Source organism: Acomys russatus, chromosome 23 (genome assembly GCF_903995435.1).
Source record: "Acomys russatus chromosome 23, mAcoRus1.1, whole genome shotgun sequence".
Taxonomy (NCBI): Eukaryota; Metazoa; Chordata; class Mammalia; order Rodentia; family Muridae; genus Acomys; species Acomys russatus.
Window position 1 is genome coordinate 57,492,451 of NC_067159.1, and position 15,224 is coordinate 57,507,674.

The window sequence follows — 15,224 nt, forward strand, 5'->3', positions numbered from 1 at the left end:
GGCATCTTATCTACCTAAGCCAGATGCCCTGTGCCTACTCTTTAAGGCAAGGAAAGAAGAATCCACATCTAACCTAGAGTTCTAGTAGTCAAACAGGAAAAGCAAAATGACTCCATGGCAGGCACATTTATCGGGGTTATGCGACTGACTGCTGACTGTAGCATCTACTCACTGACTGTCAACTCAGGCCTCACTCTGAGGCAGGGTGAAGAAAGATCTCCAACATGATTCTGTAGACTGTAGCACCCATGCCAGGAACACACACTTAGGAGGAATGAAAGGCATCTCTGGAACTGGCTGGTGCAGCGGTAACATTTCTGCACATGCATGCAGCACTTCTTTTTGGAGTTTGCAACATTTGTTCTGACCTATTGCTTCTCACATTAAACTATATCTGTAGACTGTGGTAAATATTTTTTAAAAAACAAAAACTATAATGGTATCTTCTCCTGGGATGGAGAGGAGCTCAGGTAACGCACCCTGCTGTGAGAGTGCAAACACAGATAATGGTTGGTGGTGGAGAAAGGGACCTTTTCTTCAGTGCTGCGGCCACTGCTGTGTGCACATGTGCCTGGAAACAAATTCCCACCCATACCTGTGAGGATAACCCTAATGAAATTCACGCGGTCACATGAAAGCAGAAGAGAGGGGTACCTGGGAAGAGGAAGGAGATGGATAACAATGGTAGACGAGTAAGGAGGGACGACGGGGACGGATATGATCGAAGTTCATTAAGTACATGGAGAAAAGTGCGTGCATGAAACTCATTACCATGTATAATTAGTATATGCTAATAAAGCCATTAAGATGAAAATCAAAGTCTATTATATTTATTCCTAGCCTTCAATACTTTAAGAGCTATTATTCTTTCTATAGTTAAGCAATGAGAACTGAAGAGCATGTGTGTGTAGCCTCCATGTTTAATTGCTTGGTTAATGGCTGCATGACCCTTGACCACGCAGATAGGTTGCAGTATGTAACTGGTCTGGATGGGGATTTGTCTCCCAAGTTTTGCTTGTTTTTGACAGAGTAATTTGAGCCCCTGAAGCTGGAGTTGTGAGAACAAGATAGGAAGGGAGCCACATGGGAAAGAGCACTGTGTCAGTGCATACAGTGGGTGACACACAGGCCCTTGATGACAGATCCTCACCGTCCCTGAATTCCACCAACTTGGACTGTGAAGTTAACTATTGTTCTGCAATCTTAAATCCTCAAAGAGTTTGTCAGCCAACTGACTTCTCAGAAGTTTAACTTTCACTGTCTACAAATTCAGAGAAACCTGGTAAATAGAAAAAGAGTTGCATGCGTTCTAAATAGTCTTGTCGCTTATTGGAGAAGTCAAGGTCATCCCAAGGGCAAACTATGGTAGCAAATATTGTCCTAGACAGAAGGCACAGTGGGTACAGTAACTGACATGCATTCTAGACTTGAGAAGCTATAACTGAATGTCCCGAGATTTATGGAAAGTGAATCCCATTAACTTTCTGACTTCTGGGTCCTTGTATTTCTGGGAGGATGACAGCACAAAGACAAGGGCAGCCTTGACTTTGGGAAATGCTGTTTAGTGGAAGAAATCCTTGATTCCCAACCGCTCTGTAGGCACTGGAATGTGATCACATCTCACAGCCATCGAAAGGACAGGGAGAGAAGACTCTGCTCTAAGCATCATAATATCTCTGCAGAGACTCTTAACTGTCAGGACCTTAGATACCCAATGACTCTCCATTTGTCTGAGTACAAATCTCATTACTGAAGAGAGGAGTCTTGATTTCCACTCTCATTAACTTGGGGATATTCTTCCATCTGTGAATATGACTTTATACTGTTAGTCTACTTTTATTTTCAGTCAAACAGAATGTTTTCTCCAGAATAATAAAAAAAAAAAAGATAATTTGGTTTGTTTGTATAACCACTTAACTCTTAGTTGAAAATCATTAAGCTTTTTTCCCCCTGAGATTCACTGGGTGATTTGCATATAGCATTTACAGTGTGGCTTGCTTCGGAGCATTGGCAATTTTGGATGGGGGCTCCTGGTGCTGGGTTTATAGACCTGAGTACTCCCATCAAGCCATCTGGCTGGAAACCATGAGTTCAGGGTGGGGAGGGCCCCCCAGCCAGAGAAAAGCAATGCTTAGTTAGGTGAAGTGTCCAGTTGCGGTTTTTGTGCTGTACGAATTTCAGCACACACGAAGCCACATTGGTGAATTCTGTGCGTATTGTGAGGCTGTGGTTCAGGGCCATACCCTCTGAAGGGCTTTGAGACCACAGCTTAGTAAAGAGAACACATGGGCAGCTTGTCCTAGGGGCCTTTTTTTTCTGAGTTCCCTGTTGCATGTGGAACTGGCTGGCTGGTGACTTCTGGTAGGAACTGCTGAGGTTGTTGTTTTCCTCCAATGAAGCCTCCAGCGCAGGACTTAAATGTGCTCTCTGCTTTTTCTTATTATTGTAGCAAAGCCGTTTGAAAATGGGCAATACTTGGACATTTATGGAATTACAAGGGACCAGGCTGGGGAGTACGAGTGCAGTGCGGAGAATGACGTGTCGTTCCCAGACGTGAAGAAAGTGAGGGTGGTCGTGAACTGTAAGTATCTTCCTTTGATCACCACAACTATTGAGAAATGTCTGTGTGTGGCTGCTTTACATTGAGGTGTACTGCTAGCTCCTGTCACCTGAGTAGGTTGTATATCTGTGCATCCTCAGCAGATCCTGGCAAGGATTTGAACGATGTACATACTTAACCCTTCCAGTGCCATCTTCATGCCCACCGCTCTAAGAGGGCTCACCCGGGTCTCTAAATCACTGTAATCCTATGACTTGAAACTGACACACTGTTGGTTTCACTGGTGGATACCAGCTAATCTCCAGTGTACAGTACTTGATCAGGCCTGGTGGACACCGGAAGTAATTCACTCAAAGATGAGAGTGGATGGTAAGGCTCATCCAGTTGGGTGATCAGATGTTATTTAACTTGGAAATACTGGGAAAATTAAGGAATCATCTCCCCATGAACACTGTCATTGTTAAGTATGAGCTAGATGCCCACGGGGTCATCCCACCATGACACCACACCCTTTTTCAAGATAGAAAAAGGAACAACTGATATGAATATCCCACTGCAAATAGCCTTGGCCTGTATATGACTAAAGTTGTCTTTCTTTCAAATTTGTTTGCATTATTTAATTTTTCAAAGAAAATGCTTCGGGGATAAGAGTATCTTACCCAAGACATACACAAGCCATGGCGTCCCCCTGTTTTTCTACATATGATCTTTGATAATTATGTTTGTGTAGCATTGACAACACGTAACATGGAGATGTTGTAAATATATCTAGTGCCAACAGGCAGGTGTTTTATGTGAACATGAGTCTTCCATTCATGTGAGGCAAATGTTAACTCTCTGGTACCAAGCTACCTGTCGGGGAATATCAGTGTCTTCAGCCAATGTCTGTCAAGCTTGTCAGCTGACAGTCTACACACTTGGGGTGAAATTCCTCAGTAAGACTGAGCAAAGTGAACAGCATACTGACCAGGAGGCAGAGAGAAAGCTGAGCCACCTGAGGAGGCCTTGAGGAACCCAAGCTCCCAGCACCACAACTTCGAGATGAATGAAACTTCACAGATTCGTGACACTTTTGCTGCAGAAGATTTATTTCCAGTGACTTTCAGGACTTGCACAGGTCACTGGTTAATCCCTCCGGAATTCAAGAATGGAAGAAAGCAAACAGGAAAAGAGACACTGTTCATGGGATCGCCATGTGTATTTGCTCTAACTGATTCGATTTTTACATGGTTGGGAGGAAAGAAACAAGTAAGGAGTGAGTGCTAAGACATAAAAACAGTCAAAGCTGTCACTGAGCAAACACTGGGCCCTCAATGCATCCTGTCTGAGGTCCACCAGGCCTTTAAATGGATGCCTCTGATTGGGGCCGGGAACACAAGTGGCTGTGCAGAGCTGGAACACCCCACGCCCACGACAGTCTCTGTTCTCCTCACAAGTCCTATCCACTCCCACTAGTCCATTGTCCATTGTTGCTCAACTCTTACGTTCTTCCCTGTGTTTTCCTAGACAAAAGAAAACGTTAGGCCCAAAGAGAAATTAAATAGATTATGTACTTCAATTCAACTATGCCATCCACTAATAGTCTGGGTGTGGAGAAGGAGCCAGTCCATGGGGAAGGGCAGAGACGGTCAGTCAGGAGTCCGAGAATCAAGACTATGCAGCAGTTAACATGGGAACTGGAGGAAGCAGGGACAAAATACAATTTACTACCTACATGACAAGAGGGCCATTTCTACCAGTCCTGATGGCCGCTACAAATCTAGAGACTGGTGTCACTAACCACACAGTACTTTGTGCCACAGCCACACAACCTAGACCTAGGACATAGCATGGCTCACAGGTCACCAAGGAAGTCCTTGCTGTGTCTCGGGGGTTGTTTCTTTATTACCCCAGACTACAAGCAGATCTCCCTCCTCACGCCACAGAGATGACAGCACTGCCCTCTTAGGTACATGAAGAGAGACAGAGAATTAGGTTTTGCTTAGCCCTGCCTACCCCGCCCTCTATGTTATCCCATCTCCTGTTTCTTGAAGTATCACTTGCTCTTAAATCCTTTCTCCGGTTCTCGACTTCCACACATACTCCAGTCAGACACACACAAGTATGAAGAACTGAGGCTCCACAGATATGAGAGAATATGTGATGTATATGTTCTGCCTTCAGCACTGGCCTAAAAACACATCTCCTTTTTCTCTCATAACTAAACAAAATTCCGTTGTGTGTATAGCCACATTTTTATTATCCACGCATCAGTTGGTGGGCCATTGACTGACTTCGTGGCTTTGCTTTTGTGAACGGAGCATCACTGAGCATGGATGAGCAAGTGTCTCTGTCTTTGGTAGTGAATCCTTGGGCATGTGCCAAGGTGTGGGATAGCTGGGTCACCGGGCCAGCGTAATTTCAGCTTTTGAGGGGCCCACACACAGGTTTTCCACAGCAGGTGCGCCAGTTTACACTCTCGGGGACCATGAATAAGAGAACCTCCTTCATGCAGTCTTGCTGCATTTGTAGGTGCTTTGTCTTTTAGGTCTCTGCAAATCATAGTTTCAGGTGTTCAAATGCTTACAGGACAATGTGCTACACATCAGAGCAATGTTTGAGGTGCAGGTGTGTGAGGGATACTATGTGCATTGTGTCTCTTGGTTGTGATAAAGTTTCAAAGTAGTAATCTTGTGAAACTGTCTCTTCACATGCCCAAAACTGAGAACTGCCTGTAGATTTTATTGAGTTGACTTCACAAAGGAATGGAGCCAAAGCCGCCTTCCCCGCACCTCCCACCAAAATCCCAGACCCAGACCTCTGTGTGGAGGTCACAGAAACACTTTCCTGACAAGATCCAGATGCTCTGGAGAAGGGTGTAGCTGATTAGTCACACACTTTGGTGATGCATGAGCAGTCATAAATATACGTGTTACACACATGCACTGATATTCATGACATACATGTACACACATGCAATGCACATGCACTGAACACCATGGGAGAAGCCAGGAGAACGGGACTGTTATCCCAAGTATAGCTAGCAAACTTGTATCTGGACAAATTTGTTTTCTTTCTTTCTTTTTTTTTTATAGCTATCATGCCTTTATTTCTTTTTTTTTTAAGTACAATATTTTTATTTTTAATGTATTTTATTAATTTATTCATATTACATCTAAATTGTTATCCCATCCCTTGAATCCTCCCATTCCTCCCTCCCTCCCATTTTCCCCTTACTCCCCTCCCCTATGACTGTCACTGAAGGGGGCCTCCTCCCCTTGTATATGCTCATAGGGTATCAAATCTCTTCTTGGTAGCCTGCTGTCCTTCCTCTGAGTGCTACCAGGCCTCCCCATCCAGGGGACATGGTAAATATGGGGCATCAGAGTTCATGTGAAAGTCAGACCCCACTCTCCACTCAACTGTGGAGAATGTCCTGTCCATTGGTTAGATCTGGATAGGGGTTCAAAGTTTAGTGCACATATTGTCCTTGGCTGGTGCCATAGTTTGAGCAGGACCCATAGGCCCAGATCTGCCTATCATAATGTTCTTCTTGTAGGTTTCTATGACCCTCTGGTTCCTTCTATTTCTCCATTCTCCCATGCTTCTCTCACCTAGAGCCCCAATAGGATGTCCTCCCCTCTGTCCCACTTTCCTGGTAAGTGAAGATTTTCATGGGACATGCCCCTTGGGCTAGTGTCCAGATATGTGAGTATATACCATTTGATTCTTTCTGCTTCTGGGTTAACTCACTCATTATGATCATTTCTAGTTCAATCTATTTGTCCACAAATTTCAGGAATTCCTTGTTTTTAATAGCTGAATAGTATTCCATAGTGTAAATGTACCACAATTTCTTTATCCATTCTTCTACTGAGGGACAATTAGACTGTTTCCATGTTCTGGCTATTATGAATAAGGCAGCTATGAACATGGTTGAGCAAACAATCTTGTATAATAAAGTTCCTCCAGAGGAATCTCCATACCTGATCTCAAACTGTACTATAAAGCAATAGTAATTAAAACAGCATGGTACTGGAACAGCAACAGGCTGGTTGATCAGTTGAATTGAATTGAAGACCCAGATATGAATCCACACACATATGGTCACTTGATTTTTGACAAAGAAGCCAAATCTATTCAATGGAAAAAGGATAGCATCTTCAACAAATGGTGCTGGTCTAACTGGATGTCTACGTGTAAAAAATACAATTGGACCCATATTTGTCACTATACACAAAACTCAAGTCCAAGTGGATCAAAGACCTCAACATAAAACCAGAGACAGACACTAAATCAGTTAGAAGAAAAAGTGGGAAAGAGCCTGGAACATATTGGCACAGGAGACAACTTCCTGAACACATCACCAGCCCAGGCCTTAAGGTCAACAATTAACAAATGGGACCTCATGAGGCTGAGAAGCTTCTGTAAGGCAGGAGACACTGTCAACAGAACAAAGTAACAGGCTACAGACTGGGAAAAGATCTTCACCAACCCTACATCTGACAAAAGTCTAATATCCAAAATATACAGATTTGTTTTCTTACTGGCACTTGTGTCCCATTTTCACTGGTGGCTTGGTAAGTACCAGGCCCGTAATGCTTATTCATTATAAAGTGGTTCGGAAAGCCCGTGGGTTGGCTTGAAGGGGAAGAGCAGGAACAGAACCCATGAAGCTCTAGTCAGAGGAAGAAAAGGGAATGTGGAAAACCATCAGAACGGACCTGCGGTTCAGAGAGAGGCCGAGCCTGATCATGCAGTAGAGGTCAGTAAAGAGTAGTCGGGTCCCAGATCTCAGGGTGCGGAAGCACAGGGCACCGCTGGCCACTAGCAGTGCTGCTATCTGAGAGGCCGGGACAGAGATGTAGGGGAGCTTCTAATGCAGAGTGCCTTGGAAATGTGGTCCTTATAATCAGGTAGGGTTTGTGGAACTTTATTAAGGCTGAATGGTACCAGACAAATGCCTTCCCATTACCAGCTAGCCTCGGACATCCTGGGGAAACTTGATGTCACCTCTGAGTTTCAAATTCTATTTCTGTAAGATCAAGAATATGTATTTTGTATCTGTGCATAATACTCAGTACATGCTTTATACATGAAAACTTTTATCAGTATATATATATATATGTATATATATATACACACACGCACATGTTTTATAAAAAAGAAAAGAGTTTGCTTGGCTGAGGAAATTAAGGTCTTTGTAGACAGGGTCTCTTTTGAAAATTGGTGCTTCCCTCCTTAGTGCAGCAGAGAACCCACAAAAGACCCTGACCATAGTTGCTGAGTGACTCAATCATTAAATTAGATTCTCCCAGTCCAGTCAGTCTACCAGGCAGGAGAGAATGAACAGGTTTTTCTGGTACCTTTTATACACATGGTATATAGACCAACTATTTCTTTTTTATTCTTCCCTCACACATTACATCTTGACCAGAGTTTTCACTCTCTCCACACCTCCCCTCCTCACTTCTCCCTCAGATCAACTTTTCCTCCTTCATTTCCCTCCAGAAAAGATCAGGCCTCTCAGGGATGTTGACTTAACATAGCACAACAAGTTACAATAAGACTAAGCAAAACCCTCATATCAAGGCTGGATGAGGCAACCTAGTTGGAAGAAAAGGGTCCCAAGAGCAGGCAGAAGAGTCAGAGACAGCCCTGACTCCCACTGTTAAGACTCCCAAAAGAACATCTCATATTTCTGATACCATCTTTATACCAGTATTTTCAAGTAGATTCATTCGATAAAGATAGCCTGATATTTACCCATTTTATAAATGGAATTCAAGTATAGAAAGTTTAAAACATTTAACACATTTCCTGATCTTCAAGAACAAAGAAATATATTAACTGTAAAAGTACAAAATTCAACCAAATTAAGTTGAAAAGATATCTGCATATGAGTTCAATTTTGACAATGATGAATTCACACACTGACCATTTCACTCAGTATCAGGATGATTTACAGCTCACAGTTTTCAGTAAGTGGAACTGACTGATTCTTCCTACAGCCAAATAAATAGTAAAGGCATTTTTGGGTATGTGGGGAACCAAGCTTTTATCCAATATATCAAAGGTGCATATTTGTGCATATTTTTGCATCTGCTACATATTCATGTATGCAAATGTGCACTTTATCTTCCAGTAGAGCTAGCTCCAAACATGTGGACTAGAATGTTGCAATTAGGTTGACTTAGTACAGTTGTTCCAAAGCCAGAGGCGGGCGGCCACAGGGGACAGGCATCAGGAGAGGCTCCAAGGGATGCGACTAGTGCTCTTTGGCTGCTCACAAAGTTCTCCCCCGAAACCTCCAGCGATTCTTTTCAGAGCTGTCAAACTTAGGAGTGGAAGGAATTGCAGCTGTCAATAGCCATCACTTCGATACAGAAAGGACTCAGAATTCAGAGGCTGAATGGAGCAAGGAGACTGCAGGTACCTGTAGCAGGACACGGAGGGTTGTCTGAGTCAGTGCTTGACATTTTGGATTTTACTTCTGCCCCTATAATATTCCCTACTCACTTATCCCAAATGAGGGCTCAGACTGAGGCCCAGCCTTCAGAAGCTTGCTACGTAGGGAAGGGACAGAAAAGGGTCTACAACTGTAATTCAGTGGTGCTGGTGTGATTCCACACCAGCCCTAAGGTGCTACACGTAGCTGTCATCAAATACCACACAGCCTTGGAGTATCTAAGGGCCCTTGACCCCAAAGGGCAAAAATGAGCTTGACATTTTTAAAAAATTGTTATCATTATTTAAAAACTAAAGGAGAATCCATAGATGGAAGCATCAACAGTAGCATGTGCACAGGAGGTGGGGGGTGGGGGGGCTCAGGAGGGAAGGCAGTCTGGCTCCAGTGCCTGGTTGTAGTGCAGAAGGGAGGGACTAAGACCCGCTCCAGCAGAGGATGATGGGTACCCCTCTGAGAAACATGGAACCTGAGAGGAGACACGGCCAGGAGATTGTGAACTCAGTAGGGATGCTTAGATCCAGTGCTTAGAGATCAAAGAACAAATAACTTGGGGTGATTAACTACTCAGAAAAACATCTGCATATTAAGTAAGTATATTTACATATTTTTATGTCCTATACCAGCAGAGAAGGCTTGGGAGATTTCTGGTTTGTCGTTGCTAGGGTAAGGCTGGGTAAAATTGTAACAAAACAAAACAAAACAAAACACATGGCTACAAGCTGTGAGCCACTTAGGGGGTCTAGAGCAAACTTCAGAAGGTTTGGCCTTGAATGCTAGAGGTGTGTGGCTAGTCACCCACAGGGCAAATTTTTAACAACAAACCTCACCAAGAGGACAATATTTAAAAGAACTTAGAATTGAACTTTCCTTTTTCTCCTTGTGCAGTTCATGGTGAGAGAGGTCCAAGGTTACTAAATGCACATAACCCTGCAATGCAACTGAGTTTAATGTACAATTAACAGCCACATTTTTCCTGTTGAGGGAGACACAGTAAGTCTTTTGTTTCACACACTCAACATAACTTTTCTTAACAGTGAGCAGGAGGACACTTTAGAAACATGTGTCCAGGACGCAAATGTAGTATCCCAAACTCTTAAATGAATTTTGAGAGAGGTTTTAGTCTTAGAGGTCTGTGAAGAATCAGACTGCCCCCGTGGTAATGAAATGTGCATTCTTTTACCATCTTTTTTCCTTTTTCTGAAAGTGAAAAAATAGAGCCGTTTTATTGCGTCAGTGCAAAGACAAGACTTTTTCTTGATAAGGATTTATGTGCCTTCGTTTTTTGTTTGTAGTTCTTTCTTGGTTGACATCTGAAATTTCAGAAAATAAAATATAAGTTATAGGTATAACGGAGGCAAAAAGAGCACTAGAAGTAAGAAAAGAATTTCAGACAGGAGGAGAATGCTCATGGCTGAAAATTATTCCGTACTAAATTAAAGCATTAAAGTTAGGAATGATATAACAACAAGAACACAGCAATGCGACTTTATCCTGTATCTGCGTGGTCCCCTGCTCTGCCAGAGGCCGGACTCTGAAAAACACCAAGTGACTTCACCGTACATCCTTCAAAAGAGCTTCAGACTTTACATCAGCCGGCACAAACCTGCTGTTTATAGAACTGAACTTAATTCCAGCTGATCAGTAGATCTCCTTCTGGAAGCATATCTATCACGGCACATGATTCATAGAATTGAAACACTTAACTCAGTGTTTGAGAGTCGTTTGTAGACCAGAATAACACTGTCGGTCTTGAATCCTCACTGTATCGATGCAGTTGAACGCTGTTAACACTCGTTGATGTCCTCGTGTCTGGTAGCACATGCGTGTGTGTGCGTGTGTGGGTGTGTGTGTATGTGTGTGTGAAGCACTGAATGAATGGCCCGTGAAGGAGTCTGTGGCAGTAACATCAGCGTGCACGGTGATTTGGAATGAGAACTGGAGCAAAGGGTCCATGCTGTGGGGAGCATCTTCTCTGCCCACAAGCTGGCGTGCTCCTTCACGCATTTTTTTTTTTTTTGAGATTTATTTATTCTCATTCTTGCTCTCCCACCATTAGCAAATTACACTTTTTTTCCCTGATTGCCTCTTAACATTTTTTCCCTTTACTTTTCCCTCATTTCTTTCCACATTTGAGAAAAATAATAAACTACATTGGGAAATAAGTTTTGCAGTGAGACGTGACAATATATTTAATATACATAATTTTATTCACTAAATTATTGACTATGATATCTACTACAAATAAATGGGCATGACTGAGTTTTGAATATTGACTAAATCATAATAAAATTTTAAGTTTAGGGATTACAGGATAAAGAGACTAAGAACCAGCAGAAAATGAAACAACTGAATTTTGTTTTTTTATCATATTATTTTAACTGATTGCACAACATTGGACAAAATATTTAAGCGTGTTGGTCTGACTTCATTCTTTCATTGAGAAATAATGGAGCCCATTTCTGGTGTCACCCATACCTGAGATTCTGATAGCTCCCTTTGTATGTATTGACGAATTCAAGAGAGTGTGGAAGGGTCACCCAACAGGTAACAGGACAAAGCTCTAAAACCACTGTTCAGCTTCAGGGTGCTTTTTGTGTTTGCTTTGTTGGTTTTGTTTTGTGTTTTAATTTTGCTTGGTGACTTCTTAGAGAAATTAAGCCTTATCATTTTACTTCTTTAGTGTGTTTCAGCAGATTTAGGCTGTTTGTTCTCCAGTGTTAATTCATGGGAACAGCAAGAAAATCAAAGGAAAAATAAAGTTCAGAGTAAAACAATTAGGGCAGCTGTCAGTGCAGGGAAGTGTGAGGTGACAATGGGAGAACTTGGAGTAACATGATCATAGACCTAGCTCCACTCAGTAGCTGTCTGAGAGACTTCTTGAGGATTAAGGAGCAGAAAATATAAAAAACAATGGAGTCACTGTTTCACAGCCAAGGATGAAGACTCCTCTAATTCCGGGGACCTGTAGCAGGTCACCCAGCTTTCAGGCCAAGTCTCCTTCCATTTGCTGTTATGGAACCAAGTGAATCTATTAACCCTTTCATGTGACAGTTTGTCTAACCTTGAAGCTGTGACTGCTAGGATTAATGGAGTTCGTAAACAAAATGGGTAGCTATTAACACCAATTACATGCACAATGCCTGTTCACCAATCAGTTAAATAAAAATGCATATAAAATTGCGCATTTGCAAAAGCCAGGTAAGGTTTTTTATCTGATGAGTGGATACAGCTGAATTCTGATAGCTTTAGAGGTCAGATCACAGGTGTCATGGAGGGGGGTTTGTTGGAACCAAGCCTTGAAAGCCTGATTTTAGGGCTGTGGTTACCTTCATTGTAACTCCCGGCCTACAAGGAAATTGAAAAAGGAACCTAATTATTTCTTACAAATTGCCAACCCTAGAGACTGTTGCGAAGATGAAGGTTGAGGAGAGAAGACAGGACGGTGGAGTCGGAGGAGGATTTGAATCATCCAAACATGCGGTCGCAGGTACTGCCAGAATGGCTGATGCTGAAAAAAATATAAAGAGAGAGAAAATGCAGATTTTTCTGTGGATAAAGAAAGCAATCATAATAAATAATCCTTAGGAATCATGCGGCACTCAAAACAGCCTTTTGTGTGTAGTGGTGAGCACAAAGGAAGCCCCAGCACCGTGCTGTCTGCTGCTGGGCAGCAAAATCAACAGCAGTACAGAAAAGTGAAAGTAAAATAAAAACTTCAGAAAACGCCTACTGAGCCAGGAGCATAAAACAGTTGTAGATCTCATAGGTAAAGTAGGAGATGACAGCTCCACTTAACACATTCAAAGTGGGCTGTTTCAACATGTTGCTCTGCGTGGACGGACAGCCTTCAGGCATCGTCTGTTTACTTAGGAGTGGTTTGATGGCAGTTGTAAAACAGAACACAGCGTGTTTACCCTCAAGTATTGCAAAGTTGGGGTTACTAATTTGAGTAAAAATCTCTTAAGTTATTAAGTAAAGCAACAGGACCTATGAATTTCACACAAGTGGTTTTTCTGCAGTAATCATTCTTTGACTTTAAACAAACGAATACCTGTGCTCTACGCAAAGTCGTGAGTGTCCCTGCGTGCAGTACACCCCTCCAGCCGACACTCCGTAGCAGGCGGGTGGACGGCCACTTCATGTCTGTGGGCATACTGCCTTTACAAACCCTCTGTGTCTCTCTGCTGATGAGAAAGGACTTCAGAAGTCTGGGTGATTCATCTGCAGACCCAATCTTTACTAAAAGCGTCCCGTGAACTTTTCCCGTCCAGCTAGACAGGAAAGAGAATCATCGCAATCATGAACATTTACCACCCAGTCTGTGTAACACTAAGAATCCAGAACAGACAGGGAAGCAATGTTCGCAGTGGCGCAACACTGAGATGTCGCGCTGCTGTTCCGAATCTTGTTTCAGCCCCATTGTTTACATACTTGCTGCCAAGGCCGCTTGGTCTGGCCTGGCTGCAGGATGTGTGGCCCTCAGACGGACTTTGTGACGATGGAGGCCACCTCCAGGCAGGGCTCCGTATCACTCTCTGTGCTCTCTACCTTGCTTCCTTCCCCTTCCTGATCGCATGACCAGAAGTGCTATATGCTGAAGGTAGCACGGGACCACCTCCTAGGCCCTGAGTGATCAGAGAAGTGGACTCTTGCTGCTCCTTGTCCTTCTCAGCTCTCACCCGTTGCTGACATGAACCACTCTTGACTTTCAGATGAGCAAGCACAGCACTAACCTCTTACCAATTTGCTCGGGTCTCTGATCCCAGACTGAACCCCCCTCTAGCTAATACAATGGAGGACACAGGTGGGGAAGCCTTGGGTAAAATATAACATCTATGCCTTTTTGTCCTACTTCAAACATGTTGCCTACAAGAAATCATAAAAGCAGGCTTGGAGGAGTAGAGGCCCCTTCGGACTCCCTGGAGCACTGGAGCCAGCTGAATTTCTGTTTGCAGATCTTGGGAGTTGTGGGAGCCTTTGAGGACAAGTATGATTTTGTTTAAAACACTATTGGATTCAAAATGGCATCTGACCACAGGCCTCAGAGATGAACTTTCCTGACAAAATAAATGAAAACGCAGAGGGCGGGGCAGTGTTTGCTCAACCCCAAACTGGAGCCAGAATCCAGAAGGAGTTTAGACACACTGTCGAAGGCTTAAGAGTGTAACTGAAAAGCACTCACTCAGACTTAGCTCCTGCAAGGAAGCCCTACCCCAGAGAACTTTACTCTCCTCCCTCAGCTTTTTTTTTCTTTTTTTCTTTTTCTTTCTTTCTTTTTTTTTCCCTAAGAACTTTCCAGAATATACCAGAGAGAGACCACAGCCTTTAAAGCCCCCCACCCCCATTCCCATTCCCACCTCCACCCCACTCCCTCTCCCCCAGCCCCCACCCCCGCTGTTCCAGGACTCCTTTACCAACAGGCTGTTTGTGTTTCCTTGTGAGTGCTTTCCAGATGCTGGAAATTGGGACTTTCCATTCCAGCCTTGGGAACAGAGATAGATAAAAAACTGTTGGTCCTGTGCATTCTGCTTAACTAATCACATTAGACACAGGAAAGAAAGGAGTGTGGGCCATAGGCTTGCTCTGTACTGGGTCTGGGAATGCACTCAATAAGCTACAGGGAAAACCAAGATGGCGTATTCATAAAGGGCAGACGTACACATCAGTGAGCGAGCGTCCATTCAAACTAGGGCTATGAAAACGCAAGGGCAGTGAGAGGCTACAGGGCTTAACACTTAGAAATACAAGGTTTGACTGCAGCAAAAGGAAGAAATTTAGAATTACACATTCACACGCACACGCACGCACACACACCAGAAAATAGTATTAACTCCTTCCACAACCCATACTGGACACATAGACAACATCCTCATGGTGCTAAACACATAAAACTGCTGGGAACTGGATTGGGTGAGGGCCACATCTCTCACAGTAGAGCACACAAACTGGGTGAAGAAATGTCTTCCAAGTGCTATTCTGTGAGAGGTCCCCAGGCTAGCAACTCTGTGGAGATGCAGGTTTTGGTATTAACACATCAGTCTTGAGAGACTGGAGACAAAGTGTCGGCCCTTTATAGTAAGAAAGATATCAGTCACTCTCTGTCATAAAGACAAGAAACCAAAGGGTGATATGTATAGGTGAAAAAATTGAGTAAAAATCAATATCTTGCATGACTTCACCCATTCCAACCTTGGCGTTCAATGTTGAGGAAAGAGA

At 43.3% G+C, this 15,224-nt stretch overlaps 1 protein-coding gene across 1 annotated transcript in view; it reads left to right on the forward strand.

Moving 5' to 3' along the window:
• Negr1 (neuronal growth regulator 1) overlaps nt 1-15,224 on the forward strand; it is a 710,325-nt gene that overhangs the window by 482,472 nt on the left and 212,629 nt on the right. The window contains exon 4 of the mRNA XM_051165491.1: nt 2,450-2,581. Coding sequence (XP_051021448.1) covers nt 2,450-2,581 — 132 coding nt within the window. The remainder of the gene's footprint in view (nt 1-2,449; nt 2,582-15,224) is intronic.